Raw genomic sequence first — 23,825 nt, 5'->3', positions numbered from 1 at the left:
ACTTCTTTATTCCATTTAAATTTTCCAACAGTTTTCATATTAGTGTGTGCTCATATTATAGAAAATGTAGCTTGTTGGTTAACTTAACTTTCAGTTTTGTTGAGAGTTAAACAGAGTTCTCTTCTGTTCAACTGTCAGCTGTTGAAAATGTGTCTTAAATTTTGGCACAGTGAGCCTAATGAGTTATTTCCTGAAAAAGTAGCAATGTGGCAACTCCACGGGATCATCCCTGTAATCACGAACTGGCACTAATGGAAGATAAGACTTGAATCATCGTGCTGTGCAATCTTAGAAAAGTGTTCTGTTAACAGCATTTTAAGAAATACTTTAAAAGATAATATTCATATTCATAACTCAAATGTTAGGTATACCTGATATATTATTCCAATAAGCTCTTTAAGAAATTTTTCTTATTCAGAAACTTTTAGTTTCTGGATCCTTGAAAATGGCTCTGTAAGATGCATGCGTGTGGGGAAGAGATTATTCTGCTTATTTTTAATAAAGTATTTTCAATTTACCCTTTTTAACCTGTTAAAGTATTAAACTAAACTGTCATTTTTTTTTTTTTTTTTACTCTGGCTGTAAAAATTTTAGAAACCCATAGTCCCAATAGCTATTCAAACAAACTTGCATTCCCTTGATGAAGCCCGTCCACAGCTCAGTGTCTTCTCTAACGTAGACAAATGCAGCGCAGGGAACCCCAAGTGCAAAAGTGGCCAACAGATAGAAGCTGAAAGTGACATTTCCTGTTCCATTCAGAGTCTGACTGTTGAGCAGACTTTGTCTTCCTGTTTCAAAACTAAGAAACAAATCCTGTCTTTTGTCCAATCATTTCCAGTTTATTAGGAAAAAATGTTTTTGTGTAATATCATATTTACCTAGTTAAAAATACCAACAAAACTATTATTTGGAAAACCAATAGAGTCTTTAAAAAGGTTGTATTTATTTTCTCTACCTTTTTTTTATGGTTTACCTTTTTAAAATCTATTCTCCATTCTCAGGAACTATTATTCATATTCAGTAAGTTAAAAAATCTAGAAAATTGTTTAAAAACTGCCGTAAAGCCATGAATTTCAGAAAACATCAATGTGGATTGAATCTTAGGAGAATTAAAAAACGAATCTTTTGTTTCAAAACTAACGAACTATGGCAGAGATGATATAATTTCAAAGACCTCAAACCCAATTCCCCAAGTATTAGAACTTACTATTATGAAGACAAAATTAAAAAATCATAGTTCTTGATCAAAGGAACTGATACATTTTAATGGGAAAAATAAAAATGATGATACTGATAATTACTATAATTACTTTCATAAAGTCTAGCATTTATTGCATCTTCTAAGTACCAGGTACTGTGCTAAGAACTTTACATAAATTATCTTATTTATCCCTTTTAATAGCCCTACAAAATAAATGTTGTTATTATTCCTATTGTATAGTTGAGGAGATGGAGATTTAGAAAGTTTCAGTAACCAACCCAAGGTGAAGCCTGGAGTGGGGTCCAGCCATTTGACTCCCAAGCCTAGGAGAGTGTGAAAACATGAATGGCAACAACCACCAGCAGTCTAGGCCTGTGAGCAATAGGTAAACAGGGCCAAAATAGGGCCAACCGATCCCTCTAGTCACCCTTATACTTCATGGTAAACGTAGACCAAGAAAAATACCTGACATACCTTTGTGTAGATGGGCAATATCTGTGAGATTTTAGTATTGAACATCTGATTAGTGACATTCACTTTTATTAGCCCATCACTATTTGCTGATCCTTTAGGAGGTATCATTCTGGGATATTTTTCAGGGCTGCAAGGTAAGATAATCTCTCTTTTACCTGCCATCCCACGCTTTCATCATGCCCTTCACATGCCAGTAGTTAATGCTTCACATTTAACCATCTTTTTATTACACCACTGTCATCTAGAATTACTCGTAATTATGGCAGAATTCATTGGTTATCAAGCAGTGTCAGTTGTCAAGACTGAATCAGCCATAGTCTGTATATATGGTGTAAAGGAAAATGAAAATCTCAGGACCACCCTCCATTTCCTTATGCAAAAGGAAAGGCCAAGCCTGAAGGCTGAGTCATGCAACATCCTTTTCCCCTACCAAATGAACAGCTGTTACTAACATTATGCATTAGCTAGATTCTCCATGGAAAGGTACAAGGCCTTAGGCATCTAAAAGGATTATCTCTACAGATCATTCCTAAGGAAATTCTTTGCTGGCCTCCCATAAACAGGGAGATGGACATTGCAACTTTGGGACCACAGGCTAAGTCTGGCTCCTGAAACTAAAGTCTGTTTGATTCTATGCCAATAATGCTCATTCCAAGCTTATCTTCCCAGGATCAATCATTCTTCTACCTACTCAGGGACATCTACATAATTGATTCTTCCTTCACTCCGTTTTTCCCTTCTAACGTTCTCCTTATCTTGTGTAAAATGTAGATTTCCTGGGCCTCACAAAATGTAACAATTTCTCTCCCTTCATACGTCTCTCTTTCTTTTTCTTTCTGCATGCTCTAGCCCCTTAAATACTGAAGTTCCCAAATTCCTCTCTGGAAAAAACAGTCACAGAGGCATCTGTGGCTTGTGTTTTTCGTGGGCCCGTCCTTAAACTTTGGCTTAATAACCTCCCCTAATTGAGATCTTTGCCTCAGTCACTTATTTTGGGTTGTCAATGGAATATATGTATTCCTCTGTATATGGAAACTCCCAGAAATTTGTAGAAATAGGCACCTGCAGACTCTTAAGTACAGAGATTTTTGCATACAATGGGAGCTCATTCTTCAGTTGTTAATAATTGGCCTTCATTTTGATTTAAACAGAAGCACAACATATATTCGCATTGCTAAAGCCTGCAAATAGCAAAACATTGTTACTCTCAGGGGCTTAGCACACAGGACATTTTTATGTATTACTATTTCATCTGAGTTATGCCAATAGGGCTGTCTCAGAAAATAATGAGACCTTGGCAAATGCCAAGAGAAAATAAATTCTTAACAGCTTCTACACTCTGAAAATAGAATTTGAATAAACAGACAAGTACAAATACTAAGTAAGAACATACATAAGCTTATGAATAAATTAGATAATTGATATTAGACAGAGATATTCTTTTACCTAGCCTATTACCATATTGGCTTATTTTTTCCTCTAACAGCTTGCACTTCTTTTGTACTGACATGGATGGGTTGGAAACAGCCACAGATATCAAGGCTTAAATATCTAGACCAGTTAAGACATTTTGGCAGTGAATATTTTATAGTTACATTGTAGCACATTTATTAGGAGCCATAGCCCAATGGATCTTTCTTTTTCTTTTTTTTCTTTTCTTGTCTTTTCAGACATTCTTTTCCCAACAACAAGATGTTGAGAATGTCTTCAATGTTGAACTCTTCATGGATTATTTTAGAACATTAGTCATTGATTTCATTTATCTGGACCACAAATTTTAATTTTCTGGCCTAGAATTTGGTTTTGACTGGGCTCATTTCCCAGGAAATAATGAATATTTGCTGAAACAGGAAGCATCTGTGATTTTTTTTTTTTTTTTTTTTTGCAGTTCACTTACAGGAGAACCCTCTGTTATTAGTGTCCTGGGGCAAAGGTTCCATGAAAGAGACAGAATGGCTGGATTTTCCTTTTTTTATTTCCTGAGAAGTGACAGATGGTATAACATAAACACCCACTCTCTCAAAAGATGTAATTTGAAAAGTTTTCCATTAAAAGTGGAAACTAGACACAGTGCATGTAAGGATAATGGACCTTGGAAGTAATAGCCCTTACAACAAGGGATGAAACAAGCTCAGACCTCCTCTCTGTCAATTACATGGGTCTCAGACACCTTTTCAAGTTAAATGCAAAGTCTCTGTATTATTAATATTTAAAATTTTTCTTTATATTATGATGTTTTTGAGATCTTAAAAAACCCTTTTTAGCTGCAGAGATTCTGCCCCTCCTGGGGCTAGTTAATTCTTGAAGATAACAAAGGAAATTACTTTGATACACAAACTAACCAATCCAGAGCCATTTTTCCTAACCTGGTCCATACACCCCAAGAGAATATTCATCTGCCTTAATCATCCCAGGGCCAGGTGCCCAGCAACCCACCAAAATTATTTGAACTAGTCAAGCCTAAACTGTTCACCTGTGCTGCCTTGCCCTACCCAAGGAAACCCCAATAAAAACAGTGGCCTAAACCTTCCCTTCTTCCTGTCTCCTGCCACCTGCCCACCCTGGTGTCTTTCCCATGTGGTCCCGTGTGGCCTGCCATGCCTGTTATCTCTAGGACCTGTGAGTGTAACAAACTTGTTTTTTTCCTTAGCCTCTCATCTGTCTTCTCTTTTGACCACAGCTGGCTGTACCATAAAAGAATACAAAATAGTCGTTGTGTAAAGTCATGCGTTCTATAGCGTGATTATGATTCTCATCAGTCTTACATTTGGGTCTCATTTCTAGCTCTTTCTATAAATGGACAGTTTCCTCTCCATGTACTTATTCTCAGAAAGATGGATGTCAAACTGATGGCAGTCCCTACATGAGATGCAAGAAAAAGGGCTGGAATTGAGGGTGATCCTCAAAGCAGGTTTTAAGCCTCATCTGTAAATGTCCTAATTTTTTATGACAGATGAATACAAATATTCATTACTATATTAAAATTTGTAATTCAAAACCCTGGATCTTGCCTCTGGTCTAGGCCCTCCATTTCCTGTGATGTTACTGTGACTTCTTTTCCCCCAAACTTAGGTTTTCCAACATTTCCTGTGTTACTAGACACAGGTGTATCCTTAAAATCCTTCCCTCTCCTCTACTCCCATTATGAGGTAATATTTCAGTGAATTTCCTCTGGGTGAAGAGTGTGTATGAATATACATATATATTTATATACAATTTGAACCTTGCTCCTATATGTAAACACATTGAACTTACTCATTTTTCAATTCCAAGCCAGCCCCAGTCTATGTAATAGTAATTCCACATATATGTTTAGCACTTTAGAATCCACAAAGCACATTTATTTTTCTTCTCAATCCCCAGAGTAGTCCTCTGAGGTAGGCAGAGTCTACCTCGACCCCCAGCTTCCTTGTTACTTTTACCTCTTTTTCTTACAATATGGCAAATTACTCCTTCCTGGTAAGCCACTACCTATAACAGAGTAGGAGTATTATCTCCATCACTTTCAACCTCTCAATTCCCTCTTTCCCCATTACAGAGCCTCTAGGGTGATATGGATATCTGCAGAAAAAAATAATAAACAGAAAATAAGCCTCCATTATAAGATGGCATTATTTGTTTAAGAAAAGGAGGGAGGGGACTGTTTATGGCAAGGACAAGAGACTAAAATAGTATTTTACAATCCTATTACATTTTAAAAAAGCAAATGATTGGATTTATTATATTATAGGGGTAGATGGAATGTATTATCCACTGAGAAGCCATTTAAGGAATGTGTGTAGATTTCTGATATTAGAGGGGGAGGAAAGAGCATTTACAATAGTTTTCTAATTTGTCTATTTTATTTCCATCTCTTTCCCCCCTCAAATCCATCTGTCATAATGCATCATAATATTATCAAGATATTTATAAAATACAGACTTGATTTTAAAATATTGCCCTGATTAAAAACCTTTGTTGGATCACCATCATCTACCAAATCAAGTCTGAATCTGGCTTTCTTTTATAGCCCATGAAATGCTTGAAGAGCAAGATGATACTGCGTTCACCTTTGTAACCTCAGTGCCCAACGTGGAGTCTATTAGATATTCAATGTTGGTTTTATCAATGATTGAATCATTCGTTCACAGTGCTGGAAGAAAGAAATGCTCTCATCGCTGTTATTGTAGTCCTTGATGTGAGGATGCTGCTGTCTCTTAGTCACAGAAGGGACTGTGAGATACTACTACTGTGCCCTCTTCCTTATCCTCCCAGGGCTGATCAGTGCTCAGCAAATTGTTCCCACCTGCCCACCTCCCAGGAATACTTGGTGTTTGGTATTAGATAATAATTATTAAATTGCCCATCAGCTTTCTTCTGGTGGGAAATCCTTAATTTGTTCTATAATTCTTTTCTCAGTTCTCTTTTCAATCCTTCTATCAATTGGTCAGTAATTAGTGAAGATAAATTGTTTGGCACATAATACTAAATTCAGGGTTAACCCCATCCACCTCCCATAGTCTTGCAGACCTAGAGGCATGAAAGAAATACAGAAGGAAGACAAGTAAGGACATGTGAATTAGAGAAATAAAAAGTACATATGGCACCATTAGGAGGGAAGGGCCATGGGCAGGTTGTCAGAGATCTGTTCTAAAGATCTGTTTTATCTATTTTATAAAAAATATAAAAATGAAATAAAACAAGAGGATGCCTATAGGGAACATGCTATAGTGCAATGATTTTCACACATTTTTTTCAAGACATAGAAATCTTACTTCATAAGTCTATGGTAGAGATGGTCAATTGTTTAATCCCACCTCCATTCTTAATGCTATGGTCTGAATGTTTGTTCCCCCTGCCCCTCTGCAATTCATATATTGAAATCTTAACACCCAAGGTGATGGTTTTAGGAGGTGGGACCTTTGGGGTGAGTAGGTCATGAGGGTGGAGCCTTCATGAATGGGATTAGTGCCCTTAAAAAGAGGCCCCAGAGAAACCCTGACACCTTCCACTATGTGAGGACAGAGCCAGAAGGCACCATCTATGAACCAGAAAGCAGACTCTCACCAGACACTGAGTCTGCTTGCACCTGGATCTTGGACCTCCCAGCCTCCAGACTGTGAGCAATGCATTTCTGTTGTTTATTAAGTTACCCAGTCTAAGGTATTTTGTTATAGCAGCCCGAATGGACTAAGACACTTAGTAACAGAACCCTGAATTCATGTGGGACAGCAATATGTCCAGTCAAAGGAGACCTTGTTTCCTTGGCAGAGGCTGCGATAAGTATGTCCAATAAGACATAAGTGGAAGTGATATGTGGGGCTTCAGCAAGTCTATGTAACCATGAGAAAGGTACACCTTTTAAAAGTTGTTTCCTTCCTGCTGTGTAGAATGCAGAAATATTGACTGATTTCAGGCAGCTATTTTGGACCATGAGGAAACACCCTAAAGGATAGCAGAGCAGCAAGGAGAAGGAAGCCTGGGTCCCCGACACTGAGATCCAACAACCCTGCAGAGCCACGGCCGTGGAGCCCACCAGGACCGCCTATCTCTAGACTTCCAATGGGAGAGAAGTCAACTTCCATCTTGTCTATGCCACACTTACCATATTTTGTGTTTTCTGAATTTACTCCTAATAAACTACTCTTGGCCTCAAAGGGCTTAAGATCCAGAACAAGCGCACTTGGCACAATGTAAAGATTTAGTAGAAAGATAGGTACATTCATTTCTGCACAGTTATTGAATTTATAAGAAATTAAGTTGCAAGGAAATAATGTTTTAAATTTACCAGGGAAACTAACTCATTAAAAGCAATAGTATAAAATGCATATATGAACATGGCAACATAGAGAAAGGTGTGGAAGGAGGCACGTTGGGCTGTTAATATTGATTATACATATGTGGATTTTTACTTCTTCCAATGACCAAGTAATACTTTAGAGGTTTAAAAAATTAAAACAGAAGACATTTTAAAATAAAAAGGTTTAATTAATAAATATTTCTGTGAAGGATTTATCTATATTGATTTTTTTAAGGGGAAATTCTATATATTTTTAGCCCCTTAGATACCTGGATTCTCATTCCTGAGCCGCTAACAACTAGATGTGGAATCTTGGAGAAGTCATTTAAACTCTCTGAACCTTAGTAAAATGAGAATGTTAGTGAATTAACTTTAAAGTTCCTTCCAGCACTAAAATTCTGTAAATTTAGTGGCACATTTGCTTCAATAAATATTTTATTGCACTTCTCCAATCTGATTTTTATGAATTCAAAAGTTGTTAAAATGAGTTAGATATACAGTTTTTCTGTGTTGATTTCTGAGATGGGTGACCCCAAATATAAATGCTATAGAAGAACAAGGCAGGTAACTCCAAACACCACCCTTCTCCTATGTTTCCATAATAGCTTTTCCATACATATAACCCAGTAATTCTTAAGGTGCTACACTTTTTTGGTTCCCATGTCTGTTCTGCAGTTTGTGAGCCCCAGGGGTGGGTATCATGGCAGGAAATGCATCTCCCTTGTGCCATGCACTGGCCTGAATATACAGGAAGTGACTAATAAATGTTCACTGAAGAGGTTAGTGAGAAAGGAGATTTGTGTAAAAAGATTCTGATTCTACAGGAAAAAGATGACCAATCTTGTGACCAATAACTTGAAATCTTATCTCTTTTCTTTGTAATCAAGTTTAGGATTTTAATTGATTTGTGACATATTCATTAATCACAAGAATTCTAGGAATTCTTGACAATCTTTGCAAACTTTATTGGCTTTTAGGTTGTTACCAGATTAATTCAGCTATCAAGGAAAAAGAAGAGTGGGTTTCATGCTAGTGTGGATCAAAAGCATTTGTTCTGTCCCTCGATTGTGAGCTGGAGAGACAGGGCTACCATCAGCCCGTTCTGGGAGATGAGGCAAGAGAATGCGAGGATCTCAGCATAGCCCATCTGCGGGGACTGGGCAAAGTCTGGTGGGGAAATCTCACCTGAGGTCCTTGTCTAAGTGAGGCTAGGCCGGTGCTATGTATGAGAACTAGGGACTACCTCATTCTCACTGTTGCCCTATGTGCTGTCTGAATTGATGGTACACATTCTCCTCCCAAGGAAAAGCAAATAAGAAAAGTGACAAAGGGCTCATGGCTTTAATTCCAACTATATACTCTGCCATTTTCCTTGCCCTCTTCCCTGGTGATCGTCTTTCTACTCCTGAGTCTATCCAAGAGTAGCTCTGACCCCAAAGGCATTCTAACAATGTGCCCTAAAGCCAACATTGCTGAACCCCTCCAACAGAGCAAGAGGTAGTCTGAGTATCATTTACATATGCCTTCCTCAGAGAGAGACACACCAAATCGTAAAGCATTTATAAATAGAGACATTAGGAATTTTATAAAATCAGATTGTTAAATAAAAACAGACGTCAAATAACAGTAATGGTAAAATGTCAGTATTACAGAGCTTACCGCAGTACCCTGGGGTTCCACAGACTGTCTTCATGAGCACTTGATGTTCCACAATTTTAGAGAGTCCAAAATCGGCTAACAACACAAGAAAAAAAAATTAATGAAGCAAGTTTTTTCTCAGCTTTTATAAGATGACAGAATGTTTGCTATTCCAAACTAAAACTAATTTATTTATTTGTTTGTTTGCTTTTGTATTTGATGGTGGGGTAGATGTGGGTGGGATGAATCACCTGAGGAAGGTAAAAAAAAAAATTCAAGTGTTTCTTTAATTTATTTTATTTTAATTTTTTTGAGACAGGGTCTAACTCTGTTGCCCTGGCTATAGTGCTGTGGCATCATCATAACTCACTGGAACCTCAAACTTCTGGGCTCAATTGATCCTCCTGGCTCAGCCTTCTTAGTAGCTAGGACTACAAGCATGCACCACCACACCTGGATTATGTTTTTAAAATTCATTGTATAAACAGGGCCTGGATATTTTGCCCAGGCTGATCCTGAACTCCGGGCCTTAAGGAATCCTCCCCATTCAGCCTCCCAAAGTGCTGGGATCACAGGTGTGAGCCATGGACACCCAGCCTCAAGTGTTTCTTTAAACTGGAGAAAAATATGACTCCCAAATACATTTATGAGTAAACCTATATTTAATCTTTACTCTTCTCTATAATTCCCAGCCTTTAGCAAATATGCTCTTTTTTAAAGTAATATTTATATTTTGTCTAATGCTATTAATTTTGAAATTTATGTAACAGTAGCTTTAAGGGACAATACACAATTAGCACTATAATTCAGAACCTTTATTTCATTGAGAGAGATACAAATGATATTTTCATAAATGTCATGAGAATAAATAGAAATATCGAAAGGTTTATTCTGCTTGAAAATAAATAATGTCAGTCCTTCATGTATTTGACTTACAAGAATTTACTCTCATATGAAGACTAATCCTTTTATTTATTTCTCAAAATAATACCTAGGTAAAATGTTATCGCAAATTGCTACCATCATGATCTATTTGCTGGGCTACATCTGTCTTATTCAGGAAACCTCAGGAAACCGGTCAAGGCCATTCTTCAAGAGAAGCAGGTACAGAATGGATTCCATTTTAGACTTCAAAGATAAACCCACATTTCCACACAGGTGCCTGATTCTTATCAGGGAAAGCAGCAGGAAGCCCTTCTAAAAAGAAAGGCTCTCCTGCCTAAATTAGTATCTATCCATCCATTTAAAGACATTGCTTAAGGATCAACTCTTTGAAAGTGATGTCAAAGGAAATGGAAACTGCCTGCTGTCCACTGCCTTACAGGAGTGACTATGAGAGCAAGCTGGCTGCCCAGCAGGGCTTTCAGGGTTTTTTCTTTGAGTTCTTGCATTCATAAAGCACATTATGTCTGAGCTCTCCCCTGATATGAACAACTTAATTTTCAAAGGTGTTAACACTTGTAAATGCAGTGAACTTGTCAGATTAACATGATAAAGGACAGCACCAGAAAAGCAATGCCCTTCAGTGGATTTAATACAGATTCTACTAAAAAGAATTCATCAAAAATAAGTTTTATAATTTTTTTTAATAAATGAAAATTTGCTTTGGAAGACACATGGAAAGCAATATTTAATATATTTTTTCCAAGATGCCAATTTAAAGGTTTCTTTGAGGAAATCAGAATTTCCCAAGTTCATCTTTGTATTACAGTTCTTCAAAATGCATACTGGGGAAAAAATAGGTTTCCAGAGTCAAATAAGGTTTAGGAAAAGCCTTATGGTGCACTATATAATATGTCAGTCTACACATTAGGATTACTAAGGTTCTGGGGAGTCCTACAATAACAAAAATCTTATTTAACTTTGTTTAGATTGGCATTTTTTAACTTATTTGACCAACCATAGTACCTCTGCAAATCATTCTCACCTCCCCAAAGACAGACTTAGTTATTCACTTTTATTCACCCTGCTAAGGAATGAGTGCTCCGTGTAGTACATTTTAGGAAATACAGATCTTAATCTATCTTTGTTCATATAAATAAGTGACTCAGAGCCTAGATTCACTAATAGGTACTAACTGTTTTATGTCAAAGTTCTTGATTATCTAAAATTAAGCTCCAAATAATTTGTGGAATAAAAGTTAATATCCCCAAAACAAGTGTTAGGTTTTCTGTGATTTTCTTTGCTATAAATTTATCTATAAAATATAAGGTCATCTCCTGAGGTCCTTGCCATTTCTAAGAGTTATGATTCCTTTGTGTGCCCAGCAATGAAGCACCAACTTCTAGGGACTAATGTCCAGATTAACATTCTAGAAAAGAGCACAAACTTCCAAAACAGTGCATATTCCTTTACAGATGTCAGATACTCGAAGATATTGAATGTAGGCAAAACTGGATAGAGCAATATTTAAAAATTCCACGGGATAAATTTCTTCTGCTCTGGGAAAAAGGATTATGAAACATCAGGAAATGTTCTCACCAATTTTGAGTGGTGCATCTGGGGCTGGAGTTGCATAGAGAAGATTCTCTGGTTTGAGATCACGATGGACAATTCCATTTTCATGTAGGTACTAAATAGGGAAAATAATGAAGTAACATTTGTGTAATTCTATGGATGGTTCTAACATCTATACTTAATCTTTAAGAACTACAAGTTATGTGATTCAAGAACACACACATTATGATTTAAAAATAGGTGCCATAAAGGAAAATATGTTTTAAACTATACATTAAAGAATACCTTATAGTTATCTAAATGTGATGCAATTTAAATTGTATGGAATCAATTCCCAGAATGAAACATTTACTCCTCAGAGAATATTAGTTATAGTTCTTTTTATGCATTAGTACCATCTCAACTGGAATTGGCTAATTATTATAATCAAGTCAAGGTGCTCTGTACTGAAATTTGTCTGGTTTATTATCTGAAAAGCATAACTGTATGTGTGGTCTTAGAAACTTACAACCGTAGCAAAGACTTCATAATTATTGTTTGAACAGACATTTAGATGTGAGTAGTTATTATAGAGAACTATCCTTAATAAGATAAATATTCTTTGATGATGATGAATGCTCTCATAGGCTCTTCTGAGAATTAGCAGATACAACTGTTAATACAGTTGTACTTGAGATGAATCTTAAAGATCACCTCTAGCAACTCCACTCATGTTTTTGTATTTTAAATTATTTTGTAAAATTATGCATAATCACACATACAACATATCCTCATTGTAAATGCTAAAGTCCTACCTGACCTCTCTTCTCCCAGTTTCAGTCTCCACTTCAAAAATAATCTCTCATCAGTTTTAAACATTTTTCCCAAAATGCTGGTTTGAATTTTTTTCTATGCATTTTCAAACATGAATATATGTATGCAAGGCAGTATCCCTGGTTTTCTCCATTTTCTTGCTTAAATGTATTATTAATATGAACTTTTACACAGTTTTTTTAATTTAGTATGTCTTTTTTTCACTTAATATGCCTTTGAAATCTTTCCTTCATATCACTTCAGCTTATTCTATTTAACTCTTGCACCCATGTTTTTTGGTGTATTATAATTAATTTTATTATAGCTTTTTAATGGGCATTCCCAGTTGCTTTCAATTTTTAAAAAATTACAAGTAATACAGGAAGAAACTTTCTAGCACTTGCATATTTGTGTGTTTCTGCTGGGATTTCTCTAGGACAGATACCTAGAAGCAAGTCCAGAGATGGGGTCAAAAGGTGTACAGAGCTTTTATTTTAATGCATCCTGCAAAATCACTCTCCTAAAAGACTCCATCAATTTTCACTCATGCAAACAGTATATGTGTATATGTTAAAATCTCAGCTAAATCTATAGTTTTAACTTTTGCTGAGGTGGAGTGCAAAGATTGTGTTGTAAGTTTGGTTTAATTTGTCTTTCTCTCTTTATGGATACAGTAGAGGTTCTCTTCATATGCTTCTTGGTCTATCAGTTTTCCTCTTCTATGAATTGCCTGTTCATATCCTTTGCCCATGTTTCTTTCGGGTTAAGGGAAAACATTGCTGTGTGTTGTAGTCTTTCTCTTTTCCTGTGTCATGGGGAAGGGAGGAGGTTCTTTCTTTATATTCAAGCCACATAAGGGGGCTAGGGAAATGTGGCTTCAAGATCACTTAGTGATTTGGGCAAACAGGGACTGATAGCTGGCTCACTCATGAAAAACTGAAAGATGAGAGGACAGTGGGAGCAGGTGAGTGAGGAGAAGGACTCAGGGAGATGCAGCTACCCTCAGATAAAAGCTGGACAAGGATGCACATTACTCATGGGCCCAGTATGGACTCTGCAGGAGGGAATTACACATGAGTCATCTTGCTGAGGCCCTTTGTGGGAGTGTTTCCTGCCAGGTGATGCCACCTCAGCATCACAGGAAGCAGAACGTGAGGGTAGTGATAGCAGGCAGCCGAGGAGCCACGATTCCTTGGAACTGGGGTGAAAGAACTGACCTGCAATGGAAGCGTCTGTGTAGAAGCCATAAATGTGTCTTAAAAGGGAAAGACCAACAAGCATTTGCAACCTGCCAATCCCAGAGATCACCAATGCCCGACCACAATTGTACCAGTCAAGTACCTTTCTTTACCTTCCACCTCCTCTTCCCTCCCACCATCACCTTCACATCCCAGTCTTGGAAGGAGCACAAACAGCATCCAGGGGTTAGAAAAGAGCAGGAAAAAAAGAAGAAACTAACAAGCATCCCTAGCTCCCCTTACGTATGAGTTATAGATCTCTAAGGTCCAAGGTGGGGGAGGGTAGAAATTTAAAATGGGATTGTGAGTCTAAAATTCTGGTCTTTTCCTTATTCAAAACTGATTGGAAAAACTATGGACATGGCTTGAAATTTTATTCATGAAGGGGAAGAATGGATTCACAGAGTGGATTTCCCAGAACAGTGAGAAAAAATAAAGTTGCTTTTGCTCATGGCTCACCAGGTCTAGCTCCCTCATTGAAGTAGGTAGTAATCATCTATAGACAGTATCTTTGCATGTTCTAAGCACTTACTATATTCCACGCTCTATTATAAATACCTTATACCTGTTCATTTAATCTTCACAACTCTGTGAGGTAAGTCATCTAATAGTTGTTTTGCAATTGAGGAAACTGAGGCACAAAGAGGCTAAGAGATTTGTACAATGGCACAACTAGACACTGTAGTTGGAACTCGGACCCAAGCATTTGGAAGTAGAGCCCATACCCTTGCCTATTGCATGATTTTCAAAGAGATGCACTTATTACCTGATTGATTAAGCTGAAGGAATTAGAGGAAAGTAAAAATGAAGAAGACAAGGGGAGAATAATGGAAAGGGAAGGTAATGAGAGTGGGAGAAGAAATGGGAGAATGATAACGGACCATGCTCGGCCACGAATGATACTCAGGGAAAATCTTCCATACCTCCAACAAGGAAGATACTGTTTTGTCTTGATTTAAGCCTAGTTTGAAGGCAAAGATAGAATATCTTATACAGTAGCTTTGGAACATACCGAAAGTTTGCATAGTTTGGGACCAATAGAAAACACTGATCTTTCCTCCTAATCTTACCCAATTTAGAAATGCCATTGCTTTGGGAAGAAAATGGCACTAAAAATAGCAACACAATAACAGTAACAAATGAAATGACCTAGTAAATTTTAGGTTAAAACTCAATGTACTGATTATACAAAGATTCTCACTAAATGTTTTTCTGGGTTTCTTCAACAGAAACAGTAGTTGTTTTCCAAGTGCAAATTAAAAAACGACAACAACAAAAGAAAATATCATTTGACACTCCACTAAAGGAGGGCTAGACTGGAAACAAGAAGGAAAGTTTTAGAGAAAAATAGAATTAGAACGTGTTACTAGAGGAAGAAACTTAAAAACAAAACAAAGCAATGAAATGCTAAGGTCATAATCTTGGCATTTAAAAAGGCATACCGGGATGGTTTACTATCAATTACTTGGTGTAGAAAGATTATCAAAAGTTATGATCGTACACATACGTAGGGGAAGGCATTTGAAAGTATTTGACTGACAAAATGGCAAGAGTCACTATTTTATTTTTGTTTAGATCCACCTTCAACCAACACTATTTCTAACCTTTACATGATCTCAAGTCAGAAAGCCAGGAAGAAGGAAAACAGAATATGATCTTCTAGGAGATACAACCGTTAGAAATAGCAGCACTCTTTTAGAGCACACGTTCTCAAACTTTTTAGTCTCAGGAACACTTTATATTCAAAAAAGCTACTGAGGATCCCAAAGAGTTTTTGTTTATGTGAATTATATCTAACACTATTTACTGTATTAGTAGTTATAACTGAGAAATTAAAAAAATTATTAATTAAAAAAACAATAAGTTCATGACATATTAACATATATAACATTTTAAAATAAAAGGAACTATGCTTTCTAAAACAAAAAAATTAGAGATTAGATAGTCTTTCCTAGTTTTACAAATTTCATTAATTTCTGGTTAAAAAAAGACTGCTAGATTCTTATATCTGCTTCTGCATTCAGTCTGTTGTAAAATCACACATCATGTAGCCTCTGGAAAATTACTTTCATGAGTAAAGAGAAATGCCTTCATATTCTGATGAAATAGATCTGATATTATAGACCCTCTGCAGTGTCTCAGGGAGTCTCTAGGGTTCCCTAAACTGGACTATACTTTGAAAACTACTGTCTTAGAGCATCTGAAGACATAAAAGGAACAGTTTAAGACCTGAATAATATTAATGAATAGGCATGCTTCCCTTTATTTTCAAACTGGATTTTAAATGAAATACACACCTCCAATCTCATCAGACACTAATCTCATCACTTCAAGATCACTGCACTTAGAGGAGAGAAAGAAATTAAGAGAAAAAAATGCTCCACAAAATTGTGTGGTCATGGGAAAGTGTGCAAAGACATTTTATAACATTGTATTAATAACATAGTAGAAGTAATAATGAAATATCTAATTATAGAGTAACCTATCAAGATATTGTTGATTTTAGATACACATTATTTAATCATGGGGATTCAACATAAATAGATATATGCACTAGAAAAAATAAGAAATAAGGTGGGAATACAGACCCCATGTTGTTAGCTCTTTGGATTTTTCAAGGCAAGATAGAGTTTCAGATTTTTTTGATGTAACATATTCCAAATTTTAAATATTGACAACTAAGTTGAAAAATGTTAAACCTTGTAGAGGGCAAACAAAACATTCTGCAGTCTGATTTTTGCTTTAGAATTTAAAAGCAGCCTTGGCACTCAGGAGATGTCCAATATACATTTGTCAAGTGTATGAATAAATAGATGATTTTTTTTTCTGATTCTGCTTCTTAAATTGAATGTTTACTGGGGTTGGTCTCCTAGCCTTCCCTTTTGCTGTAAACTCTCTTTGAGCACATTTGTCTACTCTCTTCCCTTTTGCCACTTTTTACAGCATAAAAAGAGTGCTTATGAGTTTTTTTTTGGTAATTGTGTGATGGGATTATGATAATTTTAATTTTTTAAAATAAAATTTAACTATAACAATTATGTATTACTAAAATTAAAAATTTATTTTCCAAATAAATTTTCTATAAGTGGCACACATTTCATATATTTGCTTATCCTGAATACCATGCATCTGCTACAAATGACGTGATCTGAATATGATGGATACAGGATTCTTTTAGCTAGTAGCTATGTCTGGTCTCATATTAACTAAACAAACTATGTATTACATCACTAGAAGTTTAAGAATTAAAGATCATTCCATGATAGTATCCTAAGAGGATGTTCAGTTCAAAATTGTTTCTTAGGCTCCAGTGTCATTTATCCATCCGCCTTGTCTCATTTCCAGTTGGATGTCTCACAGGAACCTTGAGTTCAGTGTGTCCAAAACCAAACTCTTGACTTCCCAGTCCTCTTCGAGTATCCCCACCTCAAAATGTGGGTATGTCCATCAGCCAAGTGTTCAAGTCAGAAATTGATTCTCTCCTCTCCCTCACCACCTCCATCTAATTCAACACTAAGTTCTGTCAACATTTATTCCAAAATGTCTCCAGAATGGCCCTGCCTCTGTCCACGTCATTGCCATGACCGCAGCTGGATCACCATGGCAGCCCCTTAAATGTCTGCTTTGATTTTCACCATGCCCTCCTTCAAACTATTTTCCACATTAAGCACAGGGAAGCAGGCCATTTCTTCTCCTTGGGAAACTGTTCACGGTTTCCCACCACTTTATCCTGGCCCTCAAACCCTTGCGGATCTGGTTCCTGTGTCCCTCTCCAGCCTCACACTCTGCCATCTTCTCCCTCTCTCTTCTCTTCCATATAGACTTTCTTTCAGTTTTTCAAAAGCTCCAACCAATCTCTTTCACACCGCTAGCTGCTCCCCTACCTGGATCCTGTCATCCTTCTTCACCTGGCCAGCTGTCCTCACCCTCAGGACTCATCTATAATGTCACTTCCTAAGAGAGGCTGTACCTGTTCCTCCACACTAACATATGTGCCTGCACTTACATCCTCTTATCGATACCTCCTGTTTTTCTTAACACCATATATGTTCCTTTGCAGGCTTTCCATTCCGGGCGCCTCCTTCACCAGACTGGGAACTCCATGAAGACAAGGAAAATTGGTATCTGGTTCCCAGATACTTCATTTCCTTCACAGTGCCTGATGCTAACAGTGCACTCAACAACTGCTTCTGAATGATTAATACATAACTCGACTTTCCTATAGATGTATATGTTGTTCTACTTTTTAGTCATTAACTTATAGTTAAAGAATGATGGTAATCTGGATCTTTTATTCATGTGCTATTATTCATGTGTAACAGAAGTTAAAGTTGTCAAATAGAAAATGTTATGCTTACATTGTGGCAGTGTATGTCCACAGCAGCAGCACTTATTAATAGCTTTGGCTGAAGTAAGGCTCTTAGCACGTGTGCTTGTTACACATACACTATACTTGGTGGATAATTATACTTAGTTGCCTCAGAGGTACTCATTGAATATTAGTTGGACGAATGAGATTTACATTGTCACTTTGAGAAAGGCCAAAAGCCAATGAGAACATTTTAACTATGAGAGTAGGAAGAAGAGTTTCATCTTTCAAGTGACGTTTTGAATAATTACATAATTAGTTTTTGTTCTGTAGTAGCGTTAAGTTGGTAGCAATGGCTGAATTAATTTTTTTCCCATCGTTTAGAGATGATCTGAATATCCACTACAGTATATGCCTCAGGGGAGTTCGGAGAAAGACTGTTAAAAATTCATCTATGAGTTTACTCTTCAGTCCCTTTTGTGCCTGCAATATTTATAAATTATACTGGCCAGCATAATAAAATGGAACTGATGCAATGAATTAAAAGTCAAGTGGGTGAAGGAGCAGTGATGTGCCCAACTACAATAACACACTAGTGAGCAGTGGGCAAGCCCAAAGGCCTCCGTTTGTAAGCAAAGGTGTGCTGATGGCTGTGAGAGTGAAGACGGCTGAGCCTGATGCTGGCCCTGCAGTTAAGGCTTGTAGTGTGTGCTTTGTTGCTTTAGGATTTAGGTGTGGCCTAGAAGTGTCTGGAAAAAGCAAACATTTGCTGGAACATTCTTGCTGAGATAGCAATGTCCTGGGGAAAGGGAACAGGATGCTGGCAGAGAGGATGATTATGAATGCCACTGGGTAGGGAAACCTGGGGTGTCAAGTAAGGGTAGTGGATAGGAGAAGAGGTCACAAAGAACACCCAGATTCCCATTCTTATTTCTGATTGTGCTGTGAGTCTCCCTGTGTACTATGCCAGAGTGGAAGAGCAGGGACTTGCATTGGGTTTGTGTATGTACATGCCATAAAAATCTATTCAGTACGTTATTTCTAAGAATGAGCTATAGGGCACTGGTGGAAAATATCATTTTATCTATACTGTTTCCTTAGATTCAACTCAAAACCTAAAACATTCACTCGATTAAGATTTTAATGAGACACTTATCTTTGCTTTCAATAGCAATCATTATTAAGTGAATGGTTATTATTTTAAATGAGGCATTATGCAAAACGTTAATGGAAAAAGCTATGTGTCCAGATTTAAACAGACATATCTCATGCTAACAGAATAAAAGTATGTTAAGAAAACTGAAGTAATGAGCACGTAATCAATCAATAAGTGAGTATATAAAATTTATTTGTATATAAGATTAGAGCAAGTGCATGTTATGAGGCAACTATCTGAGGGAATGTTGAGAATGTTGAAACTTGTGATTATTTCATTCTCACATATGTGGCCAGGTTTCTGAAAAGGTGAGATTTTAGGAATGGAGGCTATGGAAAGGTCAGGCTAATTAAGTGGAGATGGTATTCAGGAAATACTGCATAACTTGGAAAAAGGTTAAAAAATGACCTATAGTTACAGAGAATCAGCAAGCAAGTTTCTGTAATGGGAAAGAAGAGATCAGGTTGGTGCACACAGGAAACAAGGGGAGCTCCTATATCCGCATACTCTGGTTGAGCAGGGGCTGCGGCCCTTGAATTTAGCCCTACAGAGAGGCTGAGCTCTGTGCACTGTCCAGAGAAGCAGATTGGACAGGATTGAGGCTGAATGAAGTCACTCCATCCCCAGGCAAAGAGGTGAGCCCCTTCATAGGGATGGGGAAGCTGGAAATACCATTATGAAAGCTGATTGTGCTTTATACTACAGTACATCCTTTATACATTAAAAATAAGAATGGATATCTGGGATGTATTAGAGAAAAAATATTTTGGATGCAAGTGACAGGTATATTAAACATGATGACAAGGAGTGAAAATTTGTACTTTTTCCTTGGAAAACACTTACATTCACAGGTGTATAAATGATTCCTAAATCAAGTATGCATTAAAGTAGAATGTGGAATTAAAAAACGAAAAAAAAACCCAAACTTATTTTGCCATTTAATTTTCAGGAAAAGGCAATCACCAAATGCTCCAACTCTCTTTTAAAGAGACAAAGATAATACTGCTGCTCGGAATTCAGGGGATGTCTAGACATGTAATTAAGCTCTCTCTATGGTCCTAACAAAAACTGTTTCATTGTGTAATGAAAGCTACTGCATGGTAATTTAGTTTAATTACAGCTATGCTGTGTTCAATGGGCTGTGTGTGGTTAATTGATAATGTCTCAGGAGTTGGTAGGAGGAAGTTTGAATCTCTTTAAATATCTAACAGGACAAAGGAGAACCAGTCATTAAAAAAAAGAAAACAGTATTCTGACTACAGTTTTCCTATTAAGAAGAAAAATTAAACTATATGAATTTGCTCTTGTCTACTCCTCAAGAAATTTGGAATCAATGTATATAAATTTAAGTAAGCGAATACTCTAATTTTTTGGTCATATTTGCTTTGGAGACCTGATACTACCATTGTCTTTATGCTTAACCTCTACTCTATGATGTCTTCAGAATTGTCAACAGAATGTATGAGAAAGGAAATAAGCTACCACTGTCTCCCGTGCCCAGACCATCAGGCCTGGTTAGACTTGTCTGGCTGTGGGATCTGAGCTAAGTCTTGATCCAAGGAGCTTCGCAGGACCAGAGGAATCCACTTCAGGCAAAGTAGCCAAGCTCTGGGGTCTCTGAAGCCTTCTTACCTACGTTGGAGTCATCCTTGATGCTTCCTTTTTCCTCACTAGCCTTGGCCAGTCATAATTCTGCCTCCAAAATACATCTCATATCTATTTATTCTTTTCATTGACATTGTCACTGCTTATATATTCCCTTATATTCTTTGCTAGCACTATTATATTTGTCCACACACCTAGCTCACCTTTCTAAATCATAGATAAACTCATGTCAATCTTTGATTTAAAAACAAAACCAAGTCACTTTAAGGGCTCTTCATTGCCTACAAGTTAAAGTCGAATTTTCTCAATATGAGAATTAAAGGCCCTTCAAAATTTGTCCCCAATTTGTAGCTGGGTACCGTCCTGGGACAATTCCTGCCATGCACTAGCCACACAGCCTTCCTTACTATTCCTGTCATGCTAGGCACATTCCCACTTGGGTCTCAGATAGTAATACTCTTCCATGTATTTAATTTAACAATAATCTTTCTAAATACACTTTATAAAGAGTCTTGAAATAGTACTGCTCACCACACCTACTCTTCCAGAGTCTTGCCTCTCCCCCATCTAGAGGTGGAGACTAATTTTCCTCGCCTTGAATCTGAGTGGGATTGCAGCTCGCTGGTAACCCATAGAATGCAGGGGAAATGACTGCGTGATTTCTGACGTTAGACCTTAAAAGTCAATGCAGCTTCTATCTGGTCAGCTGGATACTCACTTTTGGGTCCCTGAGCTGTCAAGGGAAGTCTATCCCCAAGTTCATGATGCTGTAAGAAAACTGGGCAACATGGACAAGCCAAGTGCAGTTGTTCCAGCTGATAGTCCCTGCTGAGGTCTTGTGTGACAGACACATCAACCTCCACACATGTGAATGAATACAACTCTAGACGGTTCCCTACTGTGGTCGTCAAGCCCCCAGACATGACTGAACAGGGATAACCATCATTCCCACTATGTCCTGTCTGAAGTCCTGACCCAGAGAATAGAGGAGCATAATAAAATGGTTGTTTTAAGCTGCTAAACAGGATAGTTTGTTAACACAGCAATAGTAATCGGAATACTTTATAACCTAGATTAACACCATCTTCTCTGTGAAATCTTCCTCCAGTTCTGCAAGCAAAATGAATCATTTTCTCCGGCCCCATAACATTTCTTTATATCCCTAGTATAATACTTTAATGCTGTTATTGTATTTGTGTGCTTAATTATAAAACTAAAAAATAAATTCCTTGAAAGTAGGATTTATTTTATTCACCTTTGTACTCTCAGACTCTAGGCACTGGGCCTGGTATATAGTAGGTTTTTGATAAATGTCTATAAAAAAATGCATGAAAGAAGGAGTGAATAAGTGATTAGAACTATGGGCTGAATGAGGCTTTATGCAGATATCAACAAATGGACACAAAATACCAATGAATTGCTAGAATTTACTCTCAGGTCTAGAACATATTTGTGCACGGTAAATGTTTATTAAATAAATAAAATGATGGGACTACTTGAGCTGGGTTAGAACAACAGATCCTGATATGTTTGGAAAAGAATAGATGTCCTATGTCCATCCCAGTTCAGAGCCTTGTGTGGCTCTGTGTTCAAGAAACTTAATAAATTCAACTCATCCTGCTGTTTGTTTAAAGCACTATCAATATCTTCCTTCGGTTGCAAGGCAGGAAGTGAAATACAACATAAATGAATCATTTCCATTTTGTAGTGCACAACCAAATTTATTCTAGCATTGCAAGTCTGTTCATGAGGGATTCTATCAGGTTGTGTATACCTGATGAAGTCTGCATTTTGGCTCTGTTTTTGAAAGCTATTTTCATTGACTTTAGAATACCAGGTTCCTGGTTTTTTTTTTTTTTTCCTTGTAGTACTTTGATGATGGCATTCCACTGTCTCTTATTTGCATCATTCCTTTCTTTCTTTTTTTTATTTTTTGAGACAGGGTCCTGCTCTGTCACTAGGCTAGAGTGCAGTAGCATCATTATAGCTCACTGCAACCTCAAATTCCTCAAATGAGCACCCGACTAATTTTTTTTCTTTTTTTGTAGAGATAAGGTCTCACTATATTGCTCAGGCTGGTCTCGAAGTCCTGGCCTCAAGCAATCCTCTCGCTTTGGCCTCCCAAAGTGCTGGAATTGCAGGTGTGAGCCACCGCACCTGGCCTATTTGCATCATTCCTGATGAGAAATCTGCCATCACCCTTATCTTTTTTCCTTTGCTATCATGTGTTTTTCCTTTAGCTTATTTTATGATTTTTTTCTCCACCTTTGGTTTTAGGAAAGTTGAATATGATGTACTTCAGTATCATTTTTTTCATGTTCCTTATGTTGAAATTTGTCAAGATTCTTGGATGTGTGGCTCTATACGTGAAAATTGTAAATATTATTTCCTTAAGTAATTCTAACTCCCATCATTTTTCAGTGACTCCAATTTTATATATTGAGGTTATTACGTAGCTTAGTGATTCTCTGTTCATTTTATTTTTAGTCTTTTTTCTCTGAGTTTTACCTTGGGTAGTTTCTTAATGCCATGTCTTCAAGTTCAATATTCTCTTGTTTCTGAAGTATCTAATCTGCTGTTAATTCTCATCCAGTATATTTTTCACCTTAAATACTGTAAATATAGTTTTCATCTTTAGATATCTGATTTTAGTCTTTTTAAAAATATCTTTTATAAATTTATTTAATATGTTCAATCTTTCCTCTATCTAATTGAATATGTGGAATATGGTTGTAATAACTGTCTTAATGTCTCTGTCTACTAATTTTCTATTTGTGACATTTCTATTGATCAATTTTTTTTCCTGCTTTTTTTCATGCATCGTAATTTTTGACTGGATGATAAATATTGTAGATTTTATCTTGTTGGGTGCTGGATAAATACAAATGCATTTGTTCTATTCCTTAACTTTGTTCTGGATGCAATTATGTTCCTTGGAAATAGTTTGATCTTTTTGAGGCTTGCTTTTTAAGCTTTATTACATTTGTCCACTTTGTCTATTGGGAACCCAAACCCTGTGTCAGCTGTAAGCATTGTTCCCTCTAATCTGTGGTTCTTCCCCTAAACTGGGGTAGTTTCCTCACGCTCATGTGCTGATCAGGACTCTACTGAAGATTTGAGGAGTGAGGGCAGCTGCAGCTTCCCAGAGATCTCCCATATGGGAGAAAGATGGACGC

At 37.0% G+C, this 23,825-nt stretch overlaps 1 protein-coding gene across 5 annotated transcripts in view; it reads right to left on the bottom strand.

The window, feature by feature from the left end:
- The window catches only part of CAMK4 (calcium/calmodulin dependent protein kinase IV), a 218,511-nt gene that overhangs the window by 24,638 nt on the left and 170,048 nt on the right, over positions 1-23,825 (bottom strand). For all 5 annotated transcript variants that reach the window (XM_045566341.1, XM_045566345.1, XM_045566342.1 and 2 more), the window contains 2 exons: positions 11,574-11,664; positions 9,114-9,188 (listed from right to left, as the gene is read on the bottom strand). In XM_045566341.1, coding sequence (XP_045422297.1) covers positions 9,114-9,188; positions 11,574-11,664 — 166 coding nt within the window. The remainder of the gene's footprint in view (positions 1-9,113; positions 9,189-11,573; positions 11,665-23,825) is intronic.

This window comes from Lemur catta, chromosome 12, assembly GCF_020740605.2.
Source record: "Lemur catta isolate mLemCat1 chromosome 12, mLemCat1.pri, whole genome shotgun sequence".
NCBI classification, from domain to species: Eukaryota; Metazoa; Chordata; class Mammalia; order Primates; family Lemuridae; genus Lemur; species Lemur catta.
Note: the sequence above shows the minus strand (reverse complement) of the source record. Positions and strands in the feature narration are given on the sequence as shown.